The 18,827-nt window shown below is 36.0% G+C and overlaps 1 protein-coding gene across 3 annotated transcripts in view; it reads right to left on the bottom strand.

Annotated features, from left to right (window-relative positions):
• Positions 1–396: 396 nt before the first annotated feature.
• LOC126688390 (probable acyl-activating enzyme 16, chloroplastic) overlaps positions 397–18,827 on the bottom strand; it is a 58,361-nt gene continuing 39,930 nt past the window's right edge. For all 3 annotated transcript variants that reach the window (XM_050383060.1, XM_050383059.1, XM_050383061.1), the window contains 5 exons: positions 3,089–3,248; positions 2,874–2,953; positions 2,619–2,764; positions 865–922; positions 397–771 (listed from right to left, as the gene is read on the bottom strand). In XM_050383060.1, coding sequence (XP_050239017.1) covers positions 679–771; positions 865–922; positions 2,619–2,764; positions 2,874–2,953; positions 3,089–3,248 — 537 coding nt within the window. In that variant the 3' untranslated portion in view covers positions 397–678. The remainder of the gene's footprint in view (positions 772–864; positions 923–2,618; positions 2,765–2,873; positions 2,954–3,088; positions 3,249–18,827) is intronic.

Here is an 18,827-nt window from a genome sequence, read left to right as displayed (position 1 = left end):
TAAAATGCATCAATTTCAAATAGAGAGGATTCTAATACATTAGAAGACACATACAACATCACATAAATCATACATACATGCACGATGCAAGTACACCATATATATTCAATATCCCGTAAGGGAGAACAATATTGGATTATATACAATTGTTATTGTTGTCTTTGTAATTTCACAGGCATTATGTATTTTGATGTTATTATTTTATTTCTATCACTGATGGTGATTGTATATAAGTAATTATCACCAATTTTATGCACAATATTTGAAAATTTTATTTTTTGGATTTTATGTAATGAATGTGAATTTAAATGTGTACAATTTATGATAATTATTATTTTTTGTTACCATGGTCATCCAATTAATTTTTGGTTTAATGTGGAAAAATGCACTATGCAATTCATAAAAACCAAACACAATTTCATTTAACAAAATTACTTTCTAGTAAAAGTTTCAACATAATGCAAAATGCAATTTTTCATAAAAATACATTACGCAAGTAGAGTTTCCATCTCAAAATAAAATTAAAAAGTATAGTTACTAAACGCAGCTTTAATTGTGTAATAGAGATAGAAATCATAGCTGGTAACTTGCAAAGACTGGGACTGGCCGTCTCAAGGACTTGATATATGGTTCATACATAAGGTCCATGGCATATTGGTAAATTTATCAGAGGAAATTTTACTTGTAGAGCTTGTCTATTTGCTCTCTGTACTGAGCTACAACTTTGTCCCTTCGAATTTTCATGGTTGGAGTCATTAAACCATTATCAATCTGCAATCAAATAGTTATCAGAGTATGACATTTATAGATTAAATAGACATGTTAATGGCATTTTATGATTTAATGCTAGTTAAATTATCTTACCGTGAAGGGCATGTCCACTACGAGCATTGGTCCTATTTGAAATGAACACTCCGAAGTCCTGCATGGAAAAGGAAAAAACAAAATCATAAAACTGATAAAAACTTTAGCACAGTGAAATCTATTACCTTTTTCTCCCTAATAATATAATTTTAACGCCTTGATGAAGCAGAAAAAAGCACAATTTCAACATGTGTAGTCATACAAAAAAAAAAAAAAAAAAAAGCAATCTTTATAACAAGAGAATCAAAGAAAGCCATAAAGAAATTCCAGTAATAGCTACTCAACTCAATTGAGTCAGTCTTTTCTTCACCAGATTTATCCTTCCAGCCATTCCATCTTATGTAAAATCATATTCCTTATCTCCTCTCTACTCATCACATCCTTTTCTAACTAAGTTCACCGTATTTGTTCAACGCCTTCTCCAACTTGAATTAAATTTCCTCTTTCTTATGCACATTAATTGGTTTTTGTTGCATATGTCTTATCTATTTTCAGCCACTTTACCTCATCTTTTGCTCAAGGGGCCACCTCCACCTTTAAACTTCATTCCTTATCATTCCTAGGATTTTAACTTTCTTGTCTTAACATTCTAATTTCAACTATGCTTATTTAATGAATATGTTGCTTCTGAAAGCCCAACAATGTATAACATGAAGTATAGTTTGTCTAATAGAAATATGTATTCTTTGATCGCATAATACTATTAATGTGTTTCTTCATTTCATTTACTCTACTCTTATTTTATGGGCCACACCCTCCTCAATTTCCATATGAATGAATTATTGATTCAAGATACTTAAAAATGATCAATCTTTAATATCTCTATGTGGTCAAGTTTTCATTCCCCCTTATCAAGGTTTCTACTTCTATTAAACAAGTACTCCCTATAATTAAATTGGGGGAAGGATGAACAGAGGAGTGGAAGTTCTTTAACATCTCATTTAACAAAGGAATTGTCATTTTTGTTTTATTTTTATTTTTTTAAGATGCTCAATCCACTGAATTCAAAATGGTAAATACTTTATCTTAGCTATATCATTTTAGAAATCTAGAAGGAATTATTAGATACACTAGCAGTTTAACAGTTCCATTTAACATTTATTTTGAATTACTAAACTCCATTCGCCTCTCAAAAAAGTGTGATGCATAGGAAATAAATTTGGTTCAAGTGCATGATAAAGTAAGCAAATTTCAATCATGTTCCTCACCTAACCAATGATCTTTGAGCCTAATGGCATATTTGCACCTCACCATAAGTGTGGAGAGATCGTAGGTTCTAAACTTGCCAGGTGCACAAGTTAATTGCCAAGCAAATGAAAAAAAAAAATTTCCACCCCCTCCCTCATACTTTGCATAATTCAAACACAGCTCAGAAAATTATAAATTATAAAGGGTGTGGCAAATTAAGACTTAGTTATTCCTTGCTTGCCAATACGAGGTCATTGGTACCCAAAATCATTTCTCAAATGCACAATAAACAATCCAAATCTTTTAAGATCATGATGTTTTTTGGTAAGTCACACACACACACACACAAAAACCGCTATTAATTATTACTTTAAAAAAAAAATAATTCACTCATGCATCCAGTGGATCTTGAACCCACGATCTCACCTTCCATCTCATTATTATGGGAGGAGCAAGTGCTCTCTAACAACTTGAGGGGCACTTTAATGTAATTCATAAACAGAACCCCACCCCCCCCGGGGCGGCGCGTTAAAAAAAAAAAAATTTGAAGATAAAAGAAGCCTTACCACTTTTTCAATTCTTCATATAACAGGCGGGTCATCTTTTCCTTACTTAGATCAGAGGCATTGACATCTACAATAGACAGTTTCTTTGCTGCCAATAGAACCTCTTCTTTGTTTGGAACAATAATAGCTCCAAGACGACGTTGATCCTGTATGATATGAAAGCCACCGTATAACAGATAATTAGTGGAAGAATTTAGTCTACTAAAACTCAAGAAAGTGAGCACAAAGGCAGTAACAAAGTTCGTTAAACTCCACCTGGCCGAAAACAACTATTTGTTGAATTAGACCACTTCTAAGGGCAGCTTCTTCAAGTTCTACTGGTTCAATGTTTTCACCTATTTTCTCCAACATAAATAAATTTAATTAATATGAGAAAATGGTGAGAAGCAGGGTTAAGAGAGAGAGAGTCTAAATTGTTAGCAAGAAAGATCTATGACCACAGTGTTAATGATTTTAAGCTTGTGGTATACCAGTCAAGAGTACTATGGTATCCTTGGCACGTCCTTCAAGAACAACCACACCGCTACAATGACTACTTCGACCTGTTGAATGGTGAGGAGCAATCCAACCTATATCACCAGTGCTTAGCCAACCATCCTCATCTAAGACTTGCTTTGTAGCCCACGGATTCTTTAACACAAGTATCACTTAACATGATTATCAATATGATGACAGGCTAACGTGACTTGATACAAAACCAGTTCATTAATAAAGGGAAAGATAGGAGTTCAGAAATTTAATATTAGCTTCCTCAAGGAAAAAAAAAAAAAGAAAAAAAATCTGGAAGATTACCTGCAATGCAAATGTGGATTCTTAAACTAGCAACAAAATTCCAATCAATTCAAAAACTCAATTCAATGTCTTGTAGAAAGAAAGTTTGATATCAAATAAAACACAAGATTCCTGATCTAAAGAATTACTGAATAGCAGCTAAATCATGGACATTCAAACTTCCTTAGAGATAATCCACTCCCACAAAAGAAAGTTTTGGATTAGCAACAGACAATATAACTTTATGATTATGTATTTATTAATTTAGATGTGCACAACATAAGAGTTATTTATTATTATTTTATATTGGCTCAGGATGATGTTATGCCTAAAAAATGACCTCAAGAAAGTAGAATGACAGTTGAAAGTGTCTAGCTTGAGCACACAATGTGAAAATATTTCTTTGGAAAACGAAAATTAAAATATTTGACTAATAACCCTTTTAATACACGGTACCAATTTATGAAGATGGGGATGGTTACGATTCCATTTTTATGTCCAATAAAATTTTGCAACTCTTCTAAGAAAAATTGGTGACTCCATTGCAAAATCTTTTACGCATCAAAGTAATGTTTATTAGGTTCATGAGAAATATGGTAATATTTCTCTGAGTGTGAAGAAGCGAGATTAGGAAAGCATCACTGTAGTTCCTTTTCGAGTATTAGTCATAGTTGTCAATCTGAATCGTTTGATATAGTCACAGACATATAGGGTCTTTCCCCATTTTTACTTTGAATAAATTTCTTTATTTTGATGTATTTTTGTTGATGATTATTCTCAAATGACGTAGTTTTATTTTTTGAATATTTTTTGAATGGGAGGTTTGAATTCTAAAAATGAATATGTCCAATTTAATAAGTGCATTGATGTTCTTCAGTTCAATTTAGTATTACTCATTAGATTAGTCATGCCACAACCTCACACCTGTCAACAAAATGGTGTTGCTAAACAAAAGCATCACTATTTTTTGGATGTTATTCGCACCTTATAGTTCAATATCCAGGTACTAAACACTTGGGGTGATGTTGTTTGAACTGCATACCATCTCATTAAGTCATAAAGGAGATAGTATGCAATAGCCTTTCTGGGTACTAGAGTACCTTGGGAAAATTGTTAGATTTGTGCCTTCTAGTTTTAGATATATAGAGTAATTACATACAATTAATAAAAAATACACATCTATAAATATTTTTTTTGATAGTTACTAAGCCAGAGTTTGTCTACTAATCTCAATTATAATCTTATCTTTAGTAATGGGGGAGAGTTTTCCATACCCTCTCCTACTCTTCATTTACCCAAACCTTACCCTCTCCTACTCTTTATATACCTATTGATGAAAGAAAAAGACCTGATTCAAATGTAGATGCAACGGCTAGCTAACGGTCACTTACCAAACGGTGACGTTTTTCATTAAGAATAAACGATATTGTTTGGTTAAGTCAAGCCGTGTTTATCTTATTCCCAAGACGACATTGTTGTCCCATAAGTAGCACGACGCCGTTTGGAGTGTGTCAAGTTCACTGTCTTAGATGAACAGCATGACGTCGTCTTGAGTGCCTTAATCAATCTTCTTCAGCTTTGCTCTTCGTCTTCACACTTGAGCTTCTGAGATATTTTCTGTACATATATTTTTTTGTAACAAACTAAGATATTTATAGAGTTTGTTAGGGTGAGAAACCCATGTGCTCAATTATAGAGCTCTATAAATAGAGACTCTGTGTGTAATTTTAGTTTAAGCTCAGGAATACAATTTCTAGAGAATTCTACTCAGCGTTTCTCTCAAATTTTCATTCTTTCTTTCAAGCTTTTTTGTTTTTCTTCATGGTATCAGAGCCATCATCCATGGCTTCCACAGCTTCCTCAACCAGCACTAGCTCACCTTCCATTACTCACACTCCACCATTACAGTCTCCACTGTTACTTCTCTCTAACATGTTGAACTTGATGTCAATCAAGCTAGACTACACGAATTACATACCATGGAGGCATCAGCTTGTCACCATTCTTGAAGCCTATTCATTGTTTGATCACATCGATGGCACTATGCCACAGCCATGCTAGTTTTTTCTTGATACTCAAGGTCTTTCCACTGTGAATGTGAATCCTGAGTACTTAGCTTGGAAAATCAAAGACAAAGCCTTACTTTCTTTGATCAATATCACACTGACTCCACAAGTATTTTCTCTTGCGGTTGGTATTACAAGTTCTTGAGAGGTTTGGAATCATTTAGAACAAAGATTCACCTCTACTTCAAGAGCCAATATTCTGAATTTGAAGCTTGAGTTACAAAGCCTCAAGAAAGGAAGTGATATTGTGAATGAGTTCTTGCAGAAGATCAAGATTGCAAGGGACAAGCTTCTCGCAGTAGGTGTTGTGGTTGATAATGAAGAACTGCTCTGTATTGTTCTTCGAGGCTTGCCTAAATAATTTGCTCACTTCTGTTCAGCTATACACACTAGAAGTGATCCTATCACTTATGAGCAACTTTCTATTATGTTGCAAAGTGAAGAACTGGCAATGGCAGAGAATTTTGAGACTATACCTCAATCTCTAGCTATGTTTGCTTCTAATTCTAGGCCTAATGGAAGAAATTCTCAGAATCAAGGTTCTGGTAGAGGAAGAGGTCAAAATAACTCTAATAGAGGCAAGGGAGGTGGTAGATACAACAACAACAATGGTGGTTCACACTAGAATTATTCTCCACACCAGAATTTCTCTCCACATCAGAACTAGACTAATTCACAGTTTGGAAATCAATCCTATAGAACTGATTCTAATTGGCCTGTGTGTCAGAATTGTGGAAAATCTAGACATCTTGCACTGCATTGCTATCACAGGATGGATTTTTCTTACCAAGGCAAAAATCTTCCAACTAAACTAGCAGCTATGGCTACTGCTTCTAATGCTGCTATCACCAGTAATCAAGATCCACGGTTGGCTGATTCTAGTACTTCAGATCATCTCACAGCCAACTTGAACAATCTCTCAACTCAGTCTCTATACAAGGGTACTGAACAAGTCACAGTAGGGAATGGTCAAGCTCTTCCAATCAACAATATAGGTAACTCTTCTATCCATACCAAATTCCACAAATTCATTCTCAAAGATGTGTTGCATGTCCCTAGAATTGCTATGAACCTTTTATCTGTGCACAAATTTTGTTTACACAACAATTGTTCATGTCATTTTGATGCTAATGAGCTCAAAATCCAGGATATTCCTACAGGGAGACTCCTCTACAGGGGCTTAGTGAGAATGGTGTCTATCCTATCTACTCAAAGCTTCAATCCAAGCTTCCTTCTTTCATACATGGTTCATCCACTACAGCTTCTAAAGCTTCTCTGACGCAGGACAACCAGAACAAAATTGAAATAACGGAAAAAATAAAAGATATGACCTAGGAGTCAGCACCTAGGCCTTGCTTGGAGTCAGCACCAAGCGAGGAAATCACTAGGAGTCAGCACCTAGGGTAGACTTGGAGTCAACACCAGACCAAAGAAAGACCAAACGGCCATTGTTTTCATCCATCAAAATATCAACTAACTCCTCAAGGAGTACAATAAGTTGCTTATAAAGGATTACTAAACCCTAGTTCTAATTGGCTAGGAAACCCTAATTGCCTTATTACAAAAATACCCTTGCTTCTAAATTAAAATACTAATAACCCAATAAACTAATAGGACCTAAAACATAAAAATACAATTGACTAACAAACATAAATAATACTATATAATAATTTTCTTGCATCTCCCGCATCATTCTCCTCCGGTTGGAGAAAACTCGACCTCGAGTTTTAAAACATTAAAGGATTAGGATGCTGATAAATAACACTTGTTTCAAGTCTGAAATCACCTTAGGGAGCATAGGGAAAACAAAAACCTTGAATTCCACCACATCAAACTCATTTGGAATAACAAAATCAATGTGTGGAATCAGTATAATCGCTTCTTGAACCTTATGAACCATAGGAAGCACTGTGGTTTTAACCTCTTCGACTTCACCAAGATGTAGATCTTCAAGGACTGTGGAGGGTTGATTAGAAGCACATTCAACAACTTCAACTTTCATATCATGTGCACCCTTTAACATAATACTCTCTTTAGGCGCCATCTTTTCACCTTGCCGTTTTTCAATAGATTCATTTTCTTGCATGCTTGTTAAAGCAACACTTGTCGAGGCATGTACGTCTATGTCAACATTAGGCTTTGGTGTTGCTGGAGGATTCTCCACGACCAAGATATCACCATCAATGTTGTCTTCTATGGGGGCATCAATAAGTTCATTGTGATCAATTATCCTTGGTTTCCCAATTGAATCGGGTTGAGTCTTCATTTGCTTCATCTGAGCAATCCTGTCTTGAATCTCTTTCATGAGCTTTACAGTTAATTCCGTTACTTTCCTGGTAGATAATTCCTTGGTAGATTGTTCAAAAGTGCGCTGAGGACAAGATATTGGATGAGGATGAGGATTCATCGCATTTGCTTCAACTTGAAAAGTACCACACTGAGATTGGGGTAGATACTTAGCTCGATAGTATGGTGACAAATACTCATCACAAAGCTTTTCTTTCATATCTTCCCACACAGTAATGGCAGGTTCATAATCCATATAACGGAAATGTTCAAGATTCTCCCAAAACCTCTGTGCTTTACCTATTAACTTCGACTTGGCATACCTAACCTTTATGTTATCTGCAAAATTTGCTTGCTCAAAGAATTGCTCCATCCCATTCATCTAGTTGACAAAATCTCGTGGATAAGCTTCATAACCATCAAAATAAGGTGCTTCTAATATTTTCATGATTCTCTAAAATAGTGCGTCAAAAAATAGTTTGGAGTTGGAACAAGAACCTGGGCTGCTGTGATGTTCTCTGGACAGGTAATGCTGGAACTAGGCTTGGACTGGTCTGTCACGGGCCTGGACTCTGCTTGGTCTTTTTTTTTTCTTTTTTTTCTTTTTTTTTGGGTGAAACACAATAAAGAAAGAGTTACAACTTAAAACTAAATCTGCCAAGTTCAAACATTAAAAACACTGAAACTAGAAACTAGAAGCAAAAGAAACTAAAGAGAAGGGAAGCGGCGGAGCAATCACTAGCGGCGCTGGAGTCAATGGGTGAGAAGCGGTATGGGCTCACCGGCGGTCACTGTCGGCTGTGCTCAATGGTGCAGATCGGAGCTCGATGGAACCTGTGACGCATGAAGCAGCATGGTGGGAGCAGCCTGATCCCATTGGCGACTCTTGTTGACTTTCAAACTCCTCTGTTTCTGGTCTGTTGGCTGATGGGTTGGCGGCAGCTAAGTGCTAATCTGTGGGTTTCGGCAACTAGTGGGTCAATATCAGCGGTGGTTGGTCGAGGTTGCCGATGGGTCTCGACGTGGGTCTCTTCTTTCTTTGTGGTTGCAAGGGATTTGAAAACTTGATTGTGGGTTCTGGATTAGAGGTTTCTGGTTGGCTTCAAAATCTGGTTTTTTTTTTTTTTTTTTTGGTGATATTTTCTGGCTCTTTCCTGCGGTGATGCTTCAACAGATCGGTGTTTGCTCTGATACCAAAACTGATGCAGGACAACCAGAACAAAATTGAAATAACGGAAAAATAAAAGATATGACCTAGGAGTCAGCACCTAGACCTTGCTTGGAGTCAGCACCAAGCGGGGAAACCACTAGGAGTCAGCACCTAGGGTAGACCTGGAGTCAGCACCAGACCAAAGAAAGACCAAACGACCATTGTTTTCATTCATCAAAATATCAACAAACTCCTCAAGGAGTACAATAGGTTGCTTATAAAGGATTACTAAACCCTAGTTCTAATTGGTTAGGAAACCCTAATTGCCTTATTACAAAAATACCCTTGCTTCTAAATTAAAATACTAATAACCCAATAAACTAATAGGACCTAAAACATAAAAATACAATTGACTAACAAACATAAATAATACTAAATAATAATTTTCTTGCATCTCCCGCATCATTCTCCTTCTGCTTTCAACTTCAGTAGCTCAAGAGCAACATTCTGCCATTGTTGCTCTTGAGCATTCTGATGTATTCAAATTCACTTCTGCTGTTGTAACACACTGTAAGCATTACCTTCATGGAAAATGCATCAACTTCCCTTTGTTAAATCAATTTTTCAATCTAACGAACCTCTTGAACTCATTCATAGTGATGTATGTGGTCCTGTACCTATTGTTTCTATCAATGATTTTAGATATTATCTTGTCTTTGTTGATGATTTTACCAAATTCACATGGGTTTACTTGCTTAAACTCAAATCAGATGTCTTTAATATCTTTAAATATTTCAAAGCCACAATTGAGAATCAACTTTGTTAAATTACCAATTGTCTCAAAAGTTTAAGCTATTGGCAAATGGTGAGTTTAATCACTTAACCATAATTCTAAAAACTTAATCTCAAAATTAAAAGACCTTTAGGTCTGATGGTGGTGGAGAATTCTCATCTAAACATTTTGCTGAATTTTGTTCATCCCAAGGCATTATTCATTAGTTCTCGTCCACACACTCCCCAACAAAATTTTGTAGCCGAAAGGAAACACAAACATCTCGTTGAGTGTTCCCTCACCATGTTGTCACTTTCCAAACTTCCTCTCTCATATTGGTCATGCAGTTGCAGCTGCAACTCACATTATCAATAGACTTCCTACTCCAGGTCTGCACAATAGGTCTCCTTGGGAACTATTATTTCATTCTGTTCCTGATTGAACACATTTAAGGGTTTTTGGTTGCACCTACTTTCCATTACTCAGACCATATAATACTCACAAACTACAACCTCACACTAAGCCTTGTATTTTCCTTGGCTATCCTGCTTATTCTAAAGGATACATCTGCCTTGAACCTTCTTCTCATCGAATAAATATTTCCAAACATGTTCTTTTTAATGAAAATGAGTTCTTGTGTCCTGAGTCTCCACCTTTGTCCACTGGTTCCTCACTTTCTGCAGTTACATCACAGTTTTCCACTTTTCCAGCTTGGTTGTCTTATCTTTTGCACACTTCTCCTTCTACTGCACAGCCCTCACCTCTTATTGTACCTGTCCCTACTTAGTCTACTGACACTTCTTCACAATCCACTATTCAGGTCTCTTCTCAGTCACATGACACTGTCATACCCTCTCCTTCTCCTGTCACTTCAATACCTGTGTCTTCCCCTTCTGCTTCTACACAGTCTCCACCTCCTGACACTACTATTTCTTCATCTTTACATCCTGCTATACCTCCACAAACCATTGCCAAACCAACCACAAATACTCACCCCATGGTCACAAGGTCCAAAGCTGGTATCTCAAAACCCAAAGCCTACGTTGCTAAGCCTTCCTCTATTGACTATACCCTTACTGAACCTCCTACATATAAAGTTGCAGCTCAATTTCCTCAATGGTGTTCAGCCATGGATGAGGAATCTGATGCCTTGCAAAGACCTTGGTGATCTTCATTATATTCTTGGTCTTCAAATCATAAGAACTGCCAAGGGATTGTTTTTGAATCAAGCTAAGTATGCTCATGATCTGCTTGTCAAAAACAATATGCTTTACATCCAAGCCTGCAAAGACTCCTTGTGTTCTTCACATGAGACTTGTTCCCAATGAGGGCAATGTTCTCTCTAATCCACATCCCTTTCGAAGTCTTGTTGGTTCTTTACATTATTTGACATTCACAAGGCCTGATCTCAATTTTGCAGTTCATCATGTTTGTCAATTTATGTCTAAGCCCACTGATGTTCATTTAGTTGCAGCTAAACACATTCTTATATATCTCAATTGCACTACAAATTTTGGGAATTTTCTTTAGCCCGGTCCTTTTTCTCTTTCTGCCTTCTCTGATTTTGACTGGGCTGGAGACCCTTATGATCGTCGCTCTACCACTGGATATTTGGTGTATTTGGGCTACAATCCTATCACTTGGAGTGCAAAGAAACAACTAACTATTTCTTATTCTTCTACTGAGTTTGAATATTGTGCTCTAGCCTCACTACAGCTGAGCTCTGTTGGCTTCGTCAATTGTTGAAAGATTTGGGCATTTTCCTTTCTACTCCTCCTAAACTCTAGTGTGACAACGTTTCTGTGCTTGCAATTGCTTCCAATCCTGTCTTTCATGCCACGACCAAGCACATGGAAGTAGATTACCACTTCATTTGAGATCGTGTGCTTTGAAAGGATCTTCTGATTAAATACATTGCTACAAATGATCAGCTTGCTGACATGTTTACCAAGAGTCTTCCTTCTGCCCGTTTTTCCTTCCTGCGTTCCAAAATCATGTTGCCCTTAGCCCCCATGACTTTGAGGGGGGATGATGAAAGAAGAAGAAGACCAAATTCAAATGTAGATGCAACAGCTAGCTAACGGTCACTTACCAAACGGTGATGTTTTTCATTAAGAATAAACGAAATTGTTTGGTTAAGTCCAGCCGTGTTTGTCTTATTCCCAAGACAACATCGTTGTCCCATACGTAGCACGACACCGTTTGGAGTGTGTCATGTTATTTGTGTTAGATGAACAACACAACGTCCTCTTGAGTGCCTTCATCAATCTTCTTCAGCTCTGCTCTTTGTCTCAACACTTGAGCTTCTGAGATATTTTTTGTCCAGATATTTTTTTGTAACAAACTAAGATATTTATAGGGTTTGTTAGAATAGTTGGTTAGAAGTTTGTTAGGGTGAGAAACCAACGTGCTCAATTATAGAGCCCTAAAAATAGAGACTGTGTGTAATTTTAGTTTAAGCTCAGAAATACAATTTCTAGAGAATTCTACTTTGCTTCTCCCTCAACTTTTCATTCTTTCTTTCAAACTTTTTTATTTTTCTTCACCTTCCTTGCATAATCCTCCAATTTATCACCAATCTCAAGATAGATCTTAGGATAGTTACGTTCTTTCTTATCTCTGATTCCCTATTTTATTTGTTAGAGGTTCCTATTCCTTGCTACTTTTCTTTGGACACTAATGACTTACCACACCCTATTGTTTATTTTGTATCGTATTACTATATTTCACCATGCCCATTTTATGGATTAATCAATTCACATGAGAGAACACCCTTAGCGACGATTGACCTACCTAAGTTTTCTTGCATTCCTTTGCTTGTACTATACTCTCTATTTCTATTCCTTAATCTCATAAGCAGGCACTATCTTTTCTGGATGGAAAATGGATGAAGAAATAAGTGCTCGTCATAAGAAATAAACCTCGAAAGTTAGTGCTCTTAAGGCATGGTTGGTGCCAAAGGATACACAGACATATGATGTTGATTATCTAGAGATTTTCTCCCACATGGCTCTTCACAATTCTATTCAAATTCTATTTTTTATTGTTGTTAATCATTCTTGGCCTTTATCATAGCTTGATATAAATAATGCTTTCCTTTGTGGAGATCTCCAGGAGAAAGTATACATGAATCAACTACTTGGGTATATTGTGGTTGGGGTGAACATTAAACACCTTGTATGTTAGTTGTGAAAGGCATTGTATGATGTGAAGCAGTCTCCTCATGCTTGGTTTAATAGATTCAATCTTGTTGTGCTTGAGTATGGTTTTGGGCATTCTCTTCTGATCATTGTTCTTTGTCACTCTTCAATTGTCACCATTTGTTGATTGTCTTGAAAAGATATTTGGTCAACAATTCTAAACTAAAAACATGAGTGTTCTTCACTATTTTTTTTTGGATTGAAGTTGCACCTTCTCAAATAATTTCTCTATCTCAAAAGAAATACATGATTTGCTATTGGATTTCTTGGATGCTTGACATATTAATGCTCATATGGACTACTATTAAATTTCACGGTGAGCGAGGAAAATTGTGTACTAATGTGGATTATGACTTGTTGGGAAATCTATATATATCTAAAAGCTGAAACGTAGAATTTAATGTTGCTACTCTCTTATTGTGCCGCATTATCCACCTATTTTCAACTCTTACTCTCTCATTTTTAACTTTTCTTCCCTTTATTAATTTCCCACTTTCTCCAACATTTCCTTCTAACTTTTACTTTTTCATCTTCCCACTCCTCTCTACCCTACCGTTACTCTTTCTCTATCCATTCATCTTCCTCTTATTTTGACTCTTCTTATCCCATCTTCTTTACTATAAATAAACTATTGTCTCTCATTCAATCCATATTTCCCACACCAGAATATGATAACTCTCTCTCTCTCTCTCACTCATAGTTGTTTTTTTTTTTTTTTTCGTGGGTCTCTTTCTTGCGTCTCCACTGTAGGGTAGCGAATTTTACTCTCTCTCTCTCTCTCTCTCTCTCTCTCTCTTTGTTATGTATGTATGTGCATGTGTGTATTCTTTTGGTGTATTTTTAATTCAATCTTACATCTCTACTTTAAGTTGATCTAATTTGGTTGTGTATTTATCTAATTTGGTTGTGTTTTTAAGCTGTTATCTTTTTTTTTTTTTCCTCTGACTGTTAGATGTGGTCCTATTTTATTATAATATATATTATATAATAATATTATGTTATTCTATTACATAGCATGGTTCTAATAATTTGGTGTTTACAACTATATCTTTTATTTTGAATATTCTTCTCATTATCTTTTATTTTATATTTGTTATTCTCTCCCCAAAAAAATGTGATACTCTCTCTCTCTCTCTCTCTCTCTCTCTCTATATATATATATATATATAATTCTTTCTTGCAACTCTTGATATGTTTTGGTGTTGTGTTTTTTGAGTTCGCATCACAAGTCTTTTTACTCCCTCTTATAGTTTTGGGTTGATATTTATTTGAGTTAATCCTTAGTTAGCTTGGAAGTGAGAATTTGAGTTTATATCAAAACACAATCTACATGACTATCATGAATTTAAATGTGCCTATCAAGTATTTGAATAATGTCAATTGTAATTATGTGATAATTTTTTATTATCATGATAATATCTTTGAGAGAATGAAAATTTTAAATAATAAATTTTAAATTTAAAAATTTTAGTTGTACTAAAAGAAATTAAGAAAAATATAATTCATAATAAAAATATTTAGAGGAAAATGGACTACTTCAATCAAAAGGATAATATCAAACAAAAACACCAAAAATGATAAATTTATATATTTGTAAAAATAGAGAGATAGCTAGAAATTATTTTTAGAAATTGTTTAATATTTCGGAAGAACAAATTATATACAATTAAGTTAAAGAGTAAATAATATATTAGACCACATCTTAAAATAATCATCTATTTCCACGCATTGTGTGGGTCCGCGACTAGTTGATTTAATTTTCCGCTACACTTCCCTAACATTATTATGTTGTTGATGAGGTTAGTCAGCATATGAATGCCCCTTTTCAATCTCACTTTAAAGCTGTTTGCTATATCTTGCTGGTCTGATTGTTGTACATGCGCATTGCTTCTATATCAATGATAGGTTTTAGAGATCACTAGGCTGGTAGTTGCTCTGATAAGTGGTGCACCCCAGGCTATTGTACCTTTGGGGGGTAATCTTGTCATTTTTCTTAATAAAATGAAAAATGCTGTAACTCTTTCTAGTATTGAAGCTGAGTCTAGGCTGGTAGTTGCTCCAATAGGTTGTGTACCTTTGGCTATTGTACCTTTGGGAGGTAATCCTGTCACTTGGCTTAATAAAATGCAAAGAGTTGTTACACGTTCTAGTATTGAAGCTGAGTATAGAAGTATGGCTCATACAACTTTAGGGATGTTATGAGTTTGTTCTCTCCTTCAAGACACTGTTATTGATATTCCTACTCTGATGTAGATGTATTGTACCAATTAGACCACTATCTTTATTGCTAAGACTCCCATTTTACATGAGCGCACAAAACATACCAAGTTGATTGTCACTTTATTTGGAATTTATCGATGAGGGAACAAATTTTTACTCCTTGTTGTTTATAGTGAAGATGTTTAGGGTTTGATAAGTCAACCATAACACAAATATTATTTATATATAAAAAAGTACATGATATTACTGTTTTACTCCTATTACTCATAACACTCCCCCTCAAGCTGGAGAGTATATATCATACAATCCTAGCTTATTACATAATAAACTGAAATGAGTCTTACATAAAACTTTGGTAAACGTATTAGCAATTTGGACTCTTGTAGAAACATATGAAGTAGCAATTACACCATCTCCTACTTTCTCTCAAGTAATATGACAATCTACTTTAATATGCTTGGTTCGCTCATGGAACATAGGATTGAAGGCAAAGTAAATTGCTGCTTGATTATCACAATGCATAGTAAAGCTTTGGTAAACGTATCAGCAATCTGGACTCTTGTAGAAACATGTGGAGTAGTAATTACACCATCTTCTACTTTCTCCCGTGTAATATGACAATCTACTTCAATATGTTTTGTTTGCTCACGAAACACAGGATTGAAGGCAATATAAATTGCTGCTTGATTATCACAATGCATAGTCATAGGCAGCTTCACAACAAATCTTAGTTCCTAAGTAAATGCCTAATCCACATAAGCTCACATGATGTGTGTGCCATGGCTCTGTACTTAGCCTCTGCACTAGACCTGGTAACAACAGTTTGTTTCTTACTTCTCCAAGTAATCATATTTCATCCCAGAAAATTGCAATACCCAGTAGTGGATTTTCTATCTAACAGTGATCTAGCCCAATCAGCATCAATGTAGGCTTCTACCCGTAGGTGGCCATTAGCTTTATACAAAAGACCACGGCCTGGATGTGCTTTAAGATACCTCACAATCCAAATAACTGGCTCAAAACACTAACTGCAAATGATATATCTAGGCGAGTAATTGTGAGATAATTCAATTTACCAACCAGATGAGGATATCTCTTAGGATTAGATATCAGCTCCCCCTGATCTTCATACAATTTGACATTAGGATTCATAGGAGTCTCCACTGGTTTAGATCCTGACAAGCCAGTTTCTTCCAAAATATCCAACACATACTTCCTTTGTGATAAACTAATGCCTTCTTTAGATCGTGCTACCTCAATACCCAAGAAATAACGAAATTTATCCAAATCCATAGTTTGAAAGGAGTTTTGAAGGTATCTTTTCAAATCATCAATACCCTGTTTGTCATCACCAGTGATTATAACATCATCAACATATACTATCAACAAAATCTTTCCTCTATCAGAGATATGAGAAAACACAGAGTGATCAGTGGCAATGTCGCAATCTAAACTTTAACACTACTTCACTGAATTTACCAAACCAAACTCTGGGAGATTGTTTAAAACCATAGATGACCTTATGCAACCTACACACTTTTCTAGACTCCCCTTGAGCAACAAACCCAGGTGGTTGCTCCATATACACCTCTTCCTTCAAATCGACATTCAAGAAGGCATTTTTAACATCTAATTGAAATAATAGCCAGCCCAAATTAGCAGTCAAGGAGATCAAAATCCAAATGGAAGAAATTTTAGCAACAAGTGAGAATGTCTCAGCATAGTCAACATTGTATGTCTGGGTATACCCTTTGGCAACCAAGCGAGCCTTCAAACGCTCAATAGAACCATCAAGCAAATACTTCACAGTATACAACCAACGACAACTAACAGTAGTTTTCCCTGAAGGACGAGTAACTAAAGACCAAGTAGCATTTTTAGACAGGGCAGGCATTTCTGCCTCCATAATAGACTTCCAACCAGAGATGGACATAGCCTCCTGGACTGACTTAGGTGGTAAAGGGATGAAGAGATGAAGACAAGTGACCATAAGAGACAAACTGAGAGATAGGGTGAGAGTCACAAGAAGGCTTACCTTTGCACAAAGCAATTGGAAGAGAGGCAGGATCAGGAGGCGAATCACTAGGCGGGGAAGAAGTCTCTGTTGGAGGTTTTTGCCAACAACGATATACCTGAAGTGGTTTTTGAGGAGATTCAATAGGAGACACAGGTGGTAGGAGAGGAAGACAAGGAGGAGAACTGTCACTAGCAATCGAAGGAGAGAAATAGGACTGAGATTCATCAAATGTGACATCAGCACTAATGAAACGACGACGAAGAGTAGGTGAGTAACATCGGTATCCCTTTTGAGTACGAGAATACCCAAGAAAAACACATTTAATGGACCTAGGATCAAGTTTGTCACTCCCTAGACCTAAGATATGAACATAGCACACACAACCAAAAATCTTAGGAGCTAGATGAAACAAAGGTGCACCAGGAGAGAGCACAGTATAAGGGATCTGACCACCTAGAACAGTGGAAGGAATACAATTAATTAGGTGATAGGCAGTGAGAACAGCATCACTCCAATATAATATGGCAACACACATATGAAACTTTAAGGCACGAGTGACCTCTAACAAATGATGCATTTTGTGTTAAGCAACACCATTTTGTTGTGGAGTATGGGGGCATGAAGATTGGTGAATTATACCATGATCATCAAAAAATTGAGACAAGGATGTATGAAAATATTCACGAGCATTATCAGACTGAAAAATATGAAGTGAAGCATTAAGCTGATGAGTTTTTATTTCCATATAAAATGATTTGAAAATTGAGTACAATTCAAACCGTTCTTTCATAAGATAAAGTTAAGTAACTCTAGAATAATCATCAACAAAAATGACAAAATATCTAAATCCCAACAATGAGGGAGTGTTTAATGGACCCCAAATATCAGAATGAACTAAATGAAAAAGACTACTAACACGACTCTCACGCCTAGAGGCAAAAGGCACCCTATGGTGTTTACCCAACTGACATGCTTCACATTGTAAAGACTTAATTTGACAACACGATAGAACTATTGACTTCAAATTCTGGAGAGATAGATGACCAAGGCAACAATGATGCTAAATATGTGAGATAGACAAATTAGAAGCCACTACACAGGAAGAACCACATCGATCCAAGTAATAAAGTCCATTGGCTTCATGCCCTCCACCAATAATCTTCATCGTCTTGAGATCTTGAAAGATATAATGAGTGGATAAAAAAATGGTAGCACAATTCAAAATTTTAGTAAGCTTACTAATTGACAAAAGGTTAAAAGGAAAATCAGGAGTATATAAGACAGAAGAGAGAGAAAGATTAAGACTAAGATTAGCAGTGTCCAAACCAGAGACTGTAGTGGCTGAGCCATTTGCCAATGTAACATTGGGAAGACTACTAGATTGCTCAAGGCTAGAGAGTAAACCTGTGGAACTTGTCATATAATCAATAGCACCCGAGTCAATGACCCAAGGGTCTTGAGTGGCAAGACAAGCAGCGGAAGTACCTTTTGAGCCAAAGTAGTAGTAGAATCAGACCCAACAGAGTTGAAATGCAGAGACAAAAGGCGATTGTACTCTTCCTTAGGAATAGAGACTACTTTGGATGTTGGTGGAAGTGACTGTAAAGGTAGTTCTTCAACTTTAAAACTAGCATGGTGAGCCAAGGGTTTACCATACAACTCCCAACAAAAATCTACCGTATGATTCTCACCATGACAATAAGTGCACTTACGAAGACCACATCCTC

This window comes from Quercus robur, chromosome 6 (genome assembly GCF_932294415.1).
Source record: "Quercus robur chromosome 6, dhQueRobu3.1, whole genome shotgun sequence".
NCBI lineage: Eukaryota > Viridiplantae > Streptophyta > Magnoliopsida > Fagales > Fagaceae > Quercus > Quercus robur.
This window is presented reverse-complemented; position numbering and strand designations above follow the sequence as displayed.